The sequence below is a fragment of the Lycium barbarum genome, chromosome 12, assembly GCF_019175385.1.
Source record: "Lycium barbarum isolate Lr01 chromosome 12, ASM1917538v2, whole genome shotgun sequence".
In the NCBI taxonomy this organism is placed as follows: domain Eukaryota; kingdom Viridiplantae; phylum Streptophyta; class Magnoliopsida; order Solanales; family Solanaceae; genus Lycium; species Lycium barbarum.
Window position 1 is genome coordinate 35,490,497 of NC_083348.1, and position 13,416 is coordinate 35,503,912.

At 34.8% G+C, this 13,416-nt stretch overlaps 1 protein-coding gene and 1 long non-coding RNA gene across 2 annotated transcripts; both read right to left on the reverse strand.

Moving 5' to 3' along the window:
* Positions 1–2,721: 2,721 nt before the first annotated feature.
* Positions 2,722–4,437, reverse strand: LOC132623142 (pectinesterase-like). The gene is made up of 3 exons (XM_060337853.1): positions 4,062–4,437; positions 3,237–3,625; positions 2,722–3,132 (listed from the first exon to the last, which is right to left on the reverse strand). The coding sequence occupies exons 1-3, from the start codon at positions 4,396–4,398 to the stop codon at positions 2,842–2,844; spliced, it is 1,017 nt and encodes a 338-aa protein (XP_060193836.1). The 5' UTR covers positions 4,399–4,437; the 3' UTR covers positions 2,722–2,841.
* A 1,315-nt stretch (positions 4,438–5,752) lies between these two features.
* On the reverse strand, positions 5,753–11,966 carry LOC132622968 (uncharacterized). The gene is made up of 3 exons (XR_009576056.1): positions 11,331–11,966; positions 8,343–8,393; positions 5,753–6,895 (listed from the first exon to the last, which is right to left on the reverse strand). It is a non-coding gene; the product is annotated as an uncharacterized LOC132622968 (long non-coding RNA).
* Positions 11,967–13,416: the final 1,450 nt, after the last annotated feature.

The window sequence follows — 13,416 nt, forward strand, 5'->3', positions numbered from 1 at the left end:
TAATCTTTTAACTACATTAAATTATTTGAAACAAAATCTTGTAGCTTGATGAATATTTTTTGTTCACATTAAATTTGAGAAAAAGTGAATAACTACAAATTTGGAGTCATAATAAACTTCCATAGTTAACTATAATTTTTGTTACACACATGAGGTTACCATTGCAATAATAATATTTTAACCACAATAAATTAACTATGATAAATTACTAATATGTTTGCATCGATTACCAAAATCATGATCAGTGATGGTTTAACCAGTAGCGTGCGCATGATTTTTCATAAGCGGTGTCACCATGTGAATATAAATGTCAATTTGTTTTTTAATTTTAAAACTGCCAGGTTTAAGGCTATGAGTCAAAATATTTTTTTATATTTTGAGTTGTTATGCTTCAAAATATCTGGTAGCTCTTTTAGAATTTTAAAAGAAAGTTTAAAATAAAAATAAAAATTGAGGCATTCGAGTTCGAACCTGCAACCTCTCAGGTAAATGTTCAGCGCCTAACCACCAGGCCATGTACACCAGCAGCTTCCTTTTAATGCTTTTAACCTGTTATTTTCATTTTATTTATTATTATATCTAGTGGAAAAATTTGACGAAGTAGTGTCACGTGACACCCCTCGGGACAAGATAAATCCGCCCCTGAGTCTAACAAGGTTAAATTATGAAAATCAATTAAATATAAAAGGTAGATTTTTCCTAAAAGATAGAAAATAGTTATTGTATATAAATTTAAAGAATTAATGAGCATTCAAATAAAAAGAATAAAATGGAAAAGTAATCTTCATCAATATATCATTAGTATACCTACATGTAGGGGCGTTCATAGATCGGCTTGGGTAGAATTTTGGTTAAAATTAAAACCAAAGTCAATATAGTTGAAACCAAAGCAAATCAAATTTAGTACATATCCATCGGGTTGGTTCAATTTTAAGAAATCTAATGGAATTTCTCTCTTAATTTATTTTCCCTATCATTAAGAAAGACTTTTCCATCATTTTCTGACTTATAATCCATTATTACCCTTTTATTGTGGGAGCTAATATCTTTTGAATTATGAGAAAATATTTTAAGATCTATAAGCTTTAATCAAGTGAATAAAGTTAATAAAAAATAGCCTTTTTTAGGTAAATCTTATAGTTGTTTCTTTGATTAAATAAGTTTGGATTAAAGGCGCATCAGTTGCATGAAAGAAGTTGCTTCTTAGGGCATATCCGTTTTCTTGCATAGTCTGTTAATTTTCTTCTTGTTGCATCTCGTCGATACGATAAGTTGATTTACTTTACTATGAATTTGAATTCATGTATTTCTTTTAAGAGATGGCTTAAGGTGTAAAGTTTATTAGCCTATTAAAGATAAAGAAAGTTTAAAGAAAAAGTAGACAAAATATTTAGAATTAAACCGTGAACACCCCTAGGCTATGTGTATCGTCAAACTTATATTTTATTATAACTTGTTATTTTTTTATGTTAATTATATAATTTTTATGTTTAATCAGTTTTTTTTTAATGATTATAGAGATATTTGTGTATATCTGGTATTTTATTATTTTCAAATAGAGTAATTTCTTTTGTGTAAAATCACTTTTTTTCAAAAAGTGTATATTCTTATAGAAGATTTAATAGTTCTGGTTGATTTTGTCCGTGTACTTAATGTTAATTATACAGTTATTATTAAGGGAAAATTTCAGTTATAAACAATTTATGGGTCAAAATTACATATTCACAGCCATATTTTAAATTACAAACCTACAGCCCAACATTTCATGGTACAACTTGAATATTCACCTTTATACAACAATATACAACTTTATACACCTATTGTAGACAATGTATACACATTGTATAAAAGTTTATAATAATGTATAAGACTACTATACAATATTATACAACAATATATAACTTTATACATCTACTGTAGACAATGTATAAACCTTGTATAAAAGTGTATAATAATGTATAAGACCCGTAAAAAACTGAAGAGGAAAAAAGCGGCTATGGTGGGTAACTTAAAAAAGATGGGCAAAAATGGGTAAATATTTTGCCATAATTAGCATACAGTGTAAAATTCCTTATTAATTATTCTTTTCATAGGTAATTTTCTTTATCATAATCGCTATTTATAATATAGAATTTCTATGTAACACAAGTAAACGGAAAAGGCACGGCACAGGCACATTGGCCAAACAATAAATCCCTAGAATTAAACCTAAAGCTCATTCTTCTTACTCCATCTCCAGCTGCAACAACCCTCACCACTTCAATCATCGGCAACCGGCCTATTCTCGATCTTCCTCGCGATCGTTAATGTACAAGAATTTATTAAGTATCGAAAAAGAACAACAAAAAAGACAAAGAGGAGCAAGAGAGAACCCCCACGACTTATATATTAACGGTATGTTCATGGTGTTATACTTTAGGGTTTTTAAATCTCATTACACCTATTTGACTTAGGTGTTTGGGTTCAATTTTGCGGATATAGCTATTTCATAGATATTGTGCCTTATTTATTATTTATATCGAGTGGAAATTTAAATATATTATAGTTGTAATATATTGGGAGGAACCATAGTTTGCCAAGTTTAAGAATAAAGAGACATTACAAAATTGAAGTTTTCACATATATATCTATCATAGTGGATAATATTTTCGATACAGAGCATATATATCTCTCAGCACGTGCGTTGCACGTGTATGCCAAGCTATATAGTACATGTTTGAGTAAAAATAATTTGAATATTATTCTTTGTGTGGAATAACACAAAAGTATATTATTGGGATGCAGGTCATGTACCATGCTAATTTTCACATTTAATTGTCTAAGTGGAAAGAGTAGATGCTTTTAAACTAAATCAAGTGCATTTGGTATTTCTGAGGGTATCCATTCATATCCATGAAGAAAGTTTCGAACAGTAAAATTAGAAGCTTCATTCTCTGAAATATTTCTTTCCCAGTTCACTCTGAGAGTAGTGTTTGCTCCTGGCCCTGTGTTACGATACTCAGCAAAATATATATCTTCTTTTTTTCCATGCCATTGAACCCAACCTTCAGGATCGGTAAACTCATCTAGATAGCTTGACATGATGATTGTTCGAGAGTGACTTTTCCAAGACCTTCCAAGAAAGACTCGTACCTGTTGACACATAATATTATTAAATAATTAAGTAGTTAAAAGTGTGTTCTCTTAAATAGTTTAAATTTTTAAATAGCATGATCGCACAGTTTAACCAATATTACCTTTGGTTCATGCTCGCGCAGATCTTGCATGACGTTTATGGTGCAACCTTGAAGGACGATAGCAGTATCTTCGTTTTTGTGTTTTCTTCCTTGGGCAGTTATTGTTACTTCATTTTGATTATCTTCAGGTCTTTTAGCATAGATATTGCAATTTTGAAAAATGACTTTCGCGTTACCAAATATGAAGTCTACAGTACCATAGACATCACAATCTCTGAAAAACTGGACACCTTCTTTTGTGTAAAGTGTATCTTGATACCCATCGAACTTGCATCTGTAGAATGTAACGTGGTCACCTGAAATACTCGCTGCAACTGCTTGGTGCATAGATGGTCCAGCAGTGTTTTGGAATGTGATATCTTGTGCTATGAATCCATAGCCATGTACATCTGTTAGAGAAAAAGAGATGAACTATTACGTGATCTTTCATAATAATTCAAATAATTACATTATATTAGTGCATGCAGTGCTAGGATTGTTAATCTCTCTTTTGGTAGTACTATATTCTGCATGTTCTTTATGAATGGTTTTGGAAGTTTAACTTCTATAGAGTAACAACGTAAAAAGATTTTTTTGTAATATTTGGTCAACCAAAATAATAAAGAGTATAGTCAGGTCCTTCTTCAATTATCTGATAGTGCATATAATTTTTAAATACAAAGATATTTTATAAGTTATGTAATGGTTCATAACAAGTGGAATTAGTAACCTAGAAAATAATATAAATAATTTACTGTAACAAATTAAAATACAGTAGGAGGTAGAGAGATCCTTGGAACAAAGAAAGATCTTTATAAAAAGGAGATAGGTCATTAGCCAACTGACCTGCTGTAGCTGTGTCGCTTGTTTGGAAGCCAGTCCCATTGCTTTTAGATCCCGTTATGATGGTACGGTCCACTCCTTCACCAATGAATGTAATGTTAGTTTTATGTTTATCAACAAAAACAGATTCATTATATGTCCCCTCTTTAAGCTTGATGTTGTATCTTTTTTCACTGTTATTAGGAGCTGCTTGTAATGCCTCTGTTATGGTCTTGAAATCTCCACTTCCATCTATTGCAACTATGGCATCGAAATGATCAGAAGAAGGAGGAGGAGGAGGAGAGTGGCTCTCTAAACCCCAAAATAATGTTGATAATAAGGCTAATAAACCAAGTGTCATCGCTTTTTTCTGCAAAGTATTTAATATTTTGCTTCTGTGTCTTCGACACCTGTCCTTTATCCACAAGCACCAAAAAAAGAATTAAAGCTATTATAAGAATAAAAGAAAAAAATTATTCCAAAAAAAACTTTTTATACTAGCAGTGTAACTTTTTTCTTTTACTCTATCATATCACCTAATTTGCTTATAATAAGTGAAATTAGTTACATGAAAAATAAGACAAGCATCCTCGTAGAAAATGTTAAAGTAATATTTCGCTAGCTAACTTGCAACATAAATTTTGTTTTACACAATCTCAAAGAAGAACAAGAACTTGAAGTGTCAAACTTACCTAATGCCTTAATTTAGTAAGGCAAAGTATAAAGTTAGCCTCGGAATTTTTAATCAATCTCTTACTCCCCAAAATCTGATATATCCTGGACTATTACAGTTACGTATATATAAGAAGAAAATTAACTTGTTTGCATGGCTAATTGAATTCCTACTTAATTTGGAAGTTTAATATATTTATGAAACTTTGCTAATTAAACCATCAGTTACTTTACTGCAAAATGGAAACGGACATTGAAATTCTGTGATGTTAGCTCTTTTCCTACGTACCAGAAGAGCTGGTTATTTAGATGTTGCATTTACTTGCACTTCAAGATAATGCTTTTATGAAAGTTATACATATAATTAAATGAACATTAATTCATCTGCTTTATAAGGTGAGTAATTAACCCAAGTCTTATTCCCGTTATACCCTATTTTAACCAGGGTCAAAATAGTTTATAACATTTCGGGTAATTCCGGGGTTAATTAAAGTTAGGAGTCGCCACCTAATTATTTATGGTGAATTAGGGCACCTAAGGTTAATTAAAGTAATTATCTAAAGTTGATATTATTGTAAAGTCTACGAAACCAAATGATTCTAGGTACGGGTTCAACTAACCTAGAGGGAAGGTATTAGGCATCCTCTAAATTCCATTAATAATGGTTAATCCGACCGGACTTAAAGTTAATTAGGCTAAAATGTAAATGTAACATTTTATAATATTTTAGAAACATTTTATAAGTATTGCTAAAATCATGGATAGATATAGAAGAATGCTATTTAAAAATAGGACTTGTAGGAAATAATAATATACATAAAAGAGTTTAGTTATAATAATATACATAAAAGAGTTTAGTTATAAAATGAAAGAGCGCTGACTATGTAACGTTTTAATCGTGTTCGAAAAATAACTCAAAAGGGGAGACATTAACTGATTTTTGTTTTAAAAGTACAGATAAGATGAGATTTTTCCTTCTCCTTTTTATTATGTTTATTAACTATGCCTAACTAAAAGTGTACATGATAGATTCAAACTTGAAGAGTTGTTGATAAAGTATACGTGAGTTCGTACTTACGTCTTAGTGATATTTCAAAATTTTCTAAGATAATAAGAATAGGACGTACTCTTAATTCAAAATAGATGTTCACGATTTCACGTCTTTGAAGATCAATTGTGTAATATAAGTGAATACTATAAGTACTATAAACAATTTTAGAAATAGACAAAATAAATTAAAAAAAAAAACAAATCCGGTGGAATTACTAATAGTTTTCCCTTAAGATGACTACTTATTGTTTCTACAACTACCCGTACTAATTCTCTATAATTCGTATAAGCTAAGAGGCAAAAATAAAGTGTTAGTCACACAAGGTAAATAAAAAATACACAACAAAAGATAAGATAGAAGGAAAGAAGAGCAAATTGATCAGTCCATTTTTTAGGACTGCTGCTGCAGCCTATTTTGTTATTGGGCTTTGGCCCAGAAAGTCCCTTTTTTATTTTGTTGTTGTGGGCAGGCTAGACAAGAGAGGGGAAGATCACGTTGGGCTATGGCCCAACACCGAATGCGGGAGATGACGAGTCCAAGACTCGTATGCGAGGTTCATGCAAAAAAATGAAAGAAAAGATTAGTATACGATCAATGAATTATATTAAACATATGAAATATAAACTCAAACAAACCAGCAGATTGTATATATTCTATGCATATCTTAAGTATACCTTATATATACACACTCATGAGGTGTATATGTCAAGACCCAACCCCGTGGGCCGCGACTGGTACCCTAACTGGGTACCCGTACATACCTACCTGACCGAATTTCGTATCATACAGATTTTTTTTTTTTTAAAACAGCTGTTACAGAAGTAGGCCGATACAGATACGGCACGCGCGCAAACATATATATGTATATACCTGAACATGCAGACATTTACAGATAAGCCGATAAGGCTAACATACAGACGAAACCCGTAACCCACACATCTATCTACAGGCCTCTACAGACATACCGAATCATATGACGGGACAGGGCCCCGCCGTACCCCAAAATACCATACATACAGAGTCTACAGATAACAGAAGATATATACCAAAAGTATTTGCTCCGGATCGAAGGAGCTCTTCAGAATAGCAGAATCCGAGCCCTAGACTGGCGGCGTATCACCAAGTGCGCCTGTACCTGCGGGCATGTAACGCAGCCCCCGAAGAACCGGGGGTCAGTACGAAAAATGTACCGAGTATGTAAAGCAGAAATATATCAAACATAATCATGATCTGGACCGGAAGCACAGAAATATAATAGACAGGCTCATAAGCCGGACGGATAGAGTCATAGTCCCAACAAACGGACAGAATCATAGTCCAGACAGACAGAATCAGAATTCATACGGACGTGCAGAATCGGAACCCGTCGGCCAGATAATCCAGACGGACAGACGGAATCGTAACCGGTTGGACAGATAATCCGGACGGACATACAGAATCATAACCAGTCGGACAGATAATCCGGACGGACATACAGAATCATAACCAGTCGGACAGATAATCCAGACAGACATACAGAAGCATAACCCGTCGGTCAGATAATCCAGACGGACATACAGAAGCATAACCCGTCGGTCAGATAATCCAGACGGACATACAGAAGCATAACCCGTCGGTCAGATAATCCAGACGGACATACAGAAGCATAACCCGTCGGTCAGATAATCCAGACGGACATACAGAAGCATAAGTCATACAGACAGAAAGAATCACACATAGGGTGCAGGAACGTGGTCGCCACTCCTGCCATTGGCACCACAACACGTCAGATATCAGAAATCCTTCTCCGATCTCCGTCACACATCATAACATAACCACGGTACCCGGGGGCGGACAGATAACACAGCACCCCGAGCCCGGACTCATCATACTTCGTAATATACCCTCGGTAACCGGGGACGGACATATAACACAGTACCCCGAAACCGGACACATCATACTTCAGAATTCACATATGGGGCTCGGCGGCCCACCACACGATATACGTACCGGCCCGGGATCCGGTGAAAGGAATCATAGCATGTGCACGAACTGGTTAATGAGGAACCACATACATACAGACTCAATAGAACAGAAGTAGGCCAACTGGCCGATCGAACCAAGTATTCGGATAGCCTACACGTCACTTGGGGAGGCACGACAGATTATAACCAGAACCAGATTTCCAAATGTCAAAAATTATTTTGTAAGGTTTGTATAAAAACAGTCGTATCGTGATCAGAATAGTAGTCCAGGTGTTTTCTGAGAAAATCGGGCAAAACTAAAGTAATTAAGATCATACAGAAGGTATCGGGCCTCGTGGGCCCGCCGCGGATAAACTCGAGGCGACATAGGTAAATTACCGATAGTAGACCTTATAAGGTCATCCAAAATCATCTGGAAGTGTTCCGACTCCGTTTAGGGAAGTTTTGTACAAAAATTCACTTTAAAGGCAATTTGTAAGAAAATAGCTTCAATTGGATTGAAGGAATTGGAGCGGTTTTCCGTCTCGAATTCCGGGGGACGGAGTCGTACTTAAGGCTCGCGGCCGAGCCTATCACATCCGGAACATGCCTAGGAACAAAGGGAAATGCTTCACATACCTCGATGGCGCCTTATGCTCGCTTGGCGTCAATCCAAATTTCGTCCAAAATCTGGAAATGGTCAAGTTTACCATTTGTTAGTTTCAAACTTTCAATATTCCAACTTAACACAACTTGCCTACCGAAATTTTGGCAGCATTTCCTCTGTATATACGACATCCCCGAGACTTAGCTCGGCTCAATTCATCAACACAACAACCCAGGAATGACATAAAAACATCAATAGACATTAAAACATGCACTATGGCATCATTAGCCATCTTTCGTCATAACGAAACATCTTTCGTTTCAAACTTACATTTCCAAACCAAACTTATTATTTTCATATTCATTATCCATCAAAATCATTATCACATACATCGGAGGCATCCATACCATTTTCACACGATATACATAAGATATGCAAACATTCAAACTTTCCATTAAGCTACTACTTATCCAATCTTCCCAACCTTCAACATACAAGTTCATAAACACATTTCCATATTCCAAGTTCATTATCCTTAATCATAATTTCAAGAAACCATGCTAAAACAACATACTTTCCGACAACAACTTTACCAACAAATACTTCGTGTTAGCTTAACCATTATCCTCCCATCTACTTCACAAATCCTTAACAACACAATTAACATGCTAACAGGATTTGGTTCTCCCTCCAACATCACATAACCACACGGCCACCTACAATATTTTCCAATTTTCACTAATTCATTCCACTTTCATTTCTATTACAATTTCCATCATACTACAACTAAATTACAACATGAATTCAAATCATCCAAATCATGCAATATACATATATATATTCGGCCAACACACACTTAGTTCCAACACACAAAATTTCCATGTTTTTCATTCATTCACACATACTACATCATACATATACCATTTATAACATAACAAGAGCATGAAATCCTCACCTTTCTTCAAGTTCTTCACTTGGAGGATAAAATTGTTTTCTTGCCACAATACTTATATCAACTTGTAGAGGACTTTGCACTTGGTAATAATTTCACAAGAGATGAACTTTTAAACCAAGGAATTGGCTCCAAAACTTTTTTTCTTTCTTTTCTTTCTTTTTCTCTCTCAAACCCGAAATGCTCTTCTTTCTTTTCCTTTCAATTCTTTTTCTTGAAGCTTCTTTGGATAATGATGCATTTTCTTATATAATAAAATCCATGTGATAATTATCACATGGTAATCTAATAAATCCCATGGGACAAGGCCTTACATGGCCGGTTGGGCTCCCACTTGGGCCTTAGTTTTCTTATATTTTTTTTTTGAGCCCACTTGGCTAATTTTGTGATTTATGGGACAAGTTTCCAAAATTCCAATTTTGCCCTTGGCCTCCTTTCGTAATTCCATACCATTGAATTCATAACCTACACATTCATACCAAGTAGTGTCCAATTGTGGCCTCATTCATTACCAGTCAATTTATCTTGAATTTTTTTTTTGAATAAGTGAAAATGTCGGATGTAACAGTATAGAAGGTCAATAAATTAGCTACTCAAAGCACTTGATGAATAAGGAAAAAAATAGCTAGCCTACAGGAGACTTGATTACACACAGAATTTATTTCACATCTTGAATCACACATGCCCATTTAGAGTATTAAATTTGCTTACAGGAAGAAAGCTATACATAGTGACATTCTGTATGTATCAAAATTGAATACATTTATTTAGCCACCCCTAACTGAACAATTATTGGACAGAAGCAAGGTTATTCATTCGGTTAAAGGGGCTGGAAACAGAGGAATCATGCCAGGTTCAGATGTTACTTCCAAGAGGAACATACATATAATCAACACATCGCATTCGAGAGAATAAAAGAGGAAACAAAGAAAAGGGACTGGAATGTAGCGACTGGATATAAAGAAACCAAACAGAGACAGCAACATGTACCACACGGTAGCCAATTCAACCACAGGTAAGGCATCACAAAGATGCAACAGTAGCGGCGAAATTAATACAGGGGATCTAGAAGAAAGAAAACATTCAAGCCAAATCATGTTCGAGTTTCTCACGTATCATATGCTATCTATAAATAAAATGAAAGAGGAAACCAGTAGAAAAATCCTTTGAAATTTTCTATAGACAGTCTCGGGGAAGGTCAGTAGACGATACAAGGATGCAAGGCAGATTTGTTAATCCTTATTTGACAAGGCAAATCTGCCCATTAGATGATTATTGATGAATGATAACCTTCTGTAACGAGGTGGAAAACAAGAGACAACAGGCCAACTTAACATATATTGAAATCTGAACACAAATTGACAATCGCTGAAAGAAAAGCTAGATCTTATGAAATCATGTTAACCTGTTTTGGTCATTTTAAATAAGAATAACTTAAATGAGTTTACTAACTAACTTGTTAGATAGGCACAGAAGCTGCACCAATGAACCAAATCAATTCATGCATATATTTACTAAAAGAGGGAAAGAACATAAACAAATATCACCAACAGCCCAAACGAACCTGAAGCAATCCTGAATTTAATTAACTAACTCATACTTGGACTTAAATACATATAAAACAGAGTCAAGAAATTGATCGATAGTATGAAGTGACAACAAAACCCGCAAAACAAAAATGAAGATGTTAAGAAAAACTATGGAAACTAAAATATTTTTAAAAAAAGAAACCGAAGAGGAGAAAGTCTTTGAAGATATGATTCAAATAAAACTTAGCCCATACTTTGAATTAATCCTCTTAAACTAATTCGTTTTTTGAATAGACAGCGTAACACAGCTGTAAATGGTTCATACCTCGCAGGTTCGATGAAAAGAGAAATAAACTCAATAAAGGCACACAAGATATATGCATTCACATAAAATCGAAACGAAACTACGACTAACTCATATTCCTATTGAAATTAGACAAACTAAACCTTACCAACATTCCAAAATCTACATAAAACAAACTAACAAATCAAACGCGACGAACAGAATTGAAGTAAAAAAGAGAAGGAGAGTTATTGACCTGTTTTGTGTACAGTGAAATGGGGCGTCGGGTCTCGAATCTACCCTCTCGTTACGAGTAGATCCGAATCTCAAGCCGAATGAGTTCGAACGAAATATTGAAAGTTCTAGCCAGCTAAAGTTTTAGTCTTTTTGTGGGATAAATCGATTGAGAAATTGTAAATGGATAGAGGGCAAGGGTCTGTATCGTCCGTCTCCTTTTTCGGCTGAGGCATAAGATGATATATATAGGGGACCAAGGCTAGGGTTTTGGGTATTCAAAATTCAAATTCAACAAAAATCCAAAAAGGGGTCACAGATTGGAATAACATAGCAGAGATTTGTGGGTGGCCGTTTTTCGCCCAAATGGCACAACAAACCTGTTGCCATCGAAAGACCAAAGCAAAATGGTAGAAAGGGGAAATTCTCTTTTGTTCAGAACGACAGAACGATGGAGACGATTTCTGTATAGAAATGGTTAGATAAGCCTGTATAAGGTTAAAGGAGGGTTTGGTTTTGCTGGAGGTGGAGAGATGAGAGGGACGAAAAGAGTGAGTGGAGAAGACGACAAGGAGATGAGAGGAAGCTTGTGCGAAAATAATATGGCAAGGTCTGCCATGGCTGAGCAAAGTTTGGATTTTGCTGAGAAAGGAAAGGGATGAGGGAGAGAGGAGAGAGGACGCGCGTGTGTGCGGCTGTGTTTTGATTAGGTTTAGGTAATTGTTAAGGATGAGCGGACCGGGTCGGGTAATGGGTTGCGGTGTGGGCTGGATCGGGTAAGGTGTTGGGCTGGTTAGTTGGGTAGGAGGGGAAATGAGTAATGGGCTACGGATTGTTGCGGGCTCGTCACGAATTGGGCCTGTTTTGGCTGAAAAAATATTGATCTTTTCTCCCCTATTTTAATTATTTTTTGGGCTTTTAACTTAATAACTAGTACAAAATATATTATGTGAAGACAATTAATAATTAGTATGTAGAAAGTAAAGGATTTAATAAAGTAAAATTAATTTAAAGAGTACAAATCCTAAAATGAAACGATGACGAATCATTTAAAATTTGTGATAAAGTAATGAAAATAATGATGTTAATAGTAAAAAAAAATAGTAGTAAAAACAAAGTATTTAACTCGTTAATAAATTTAAAGCCCAAGGAAATAAATTGGAATAAAGGAAGGACAAAATTGGATGTCAACAATTCCTAATTAATTTTGCTGTTTAATTAGAACTCATGTTTTGTTTCTGAACATATCAAGTGATCGATAAGGTTGTAACTGTAGTAGGCCTAATAAAATTAATGGATGCACGCACAACAGACGTCGCTGTTCTTTTTCTTTTACTTTTTAGCATTCATGTACCTTAATTGAATGTTCCAAGTTGAGCTTTCTAAATTAATCACCAATTGAACCTATTAATAGTCAAATTGCCTTTTCTTTTATTTTTTTCATTTATCTCAAATAATTGATTTCTCATACTATTTTAGATGTACGAAACGTTTCTACAAATTTGGGACCAGTATTATGTTACTTATCATTTATAATGTAGGGTGTATTTCTTAAAATAAATATGGCATAATACATAAACATGCCTTCAAACTTGGCCTCAGCTGGCAAGTGTGCCCTCCAACTTTAGGTATGCACAAGTAGACACCTCAACTTGTCACCACTTTGTCAGTTGAACACTCTAACTTAAAAATGATCATATAGACACCTTAACTTGTATAAAGTACACCTAGTAAAGTTATGTGCCACGTCAACATTTGTGTTTACGTCTTCAATTTTATACAAGTTGAGGTGCCTACTTGTGCACACCCAAAGTTGAAGAGCACACTTGTCAGCTAAGGTAAGAGGTAAGGGCAAAGCTACCCCTAAGAGGTAATTATTGATAATAACTATCTTTTAATTTATTTATATTTAGTAGCTAAAGTGATTTTGTAAATTACAATTCGTAGCTATACTAAAATAAATTAGGCCTATGACTTGTATTTCTCCCTCACTCCTCTCTTCTCCCTCACCCTCTCTCCCCTCCATCGCCTCTCTCTCTCTGTTCCCTCTCAGATCCGCTCCCTCACCTCTCTCTCTCCCCTCCATCGCCGTCTCTCACTCCTCTCTC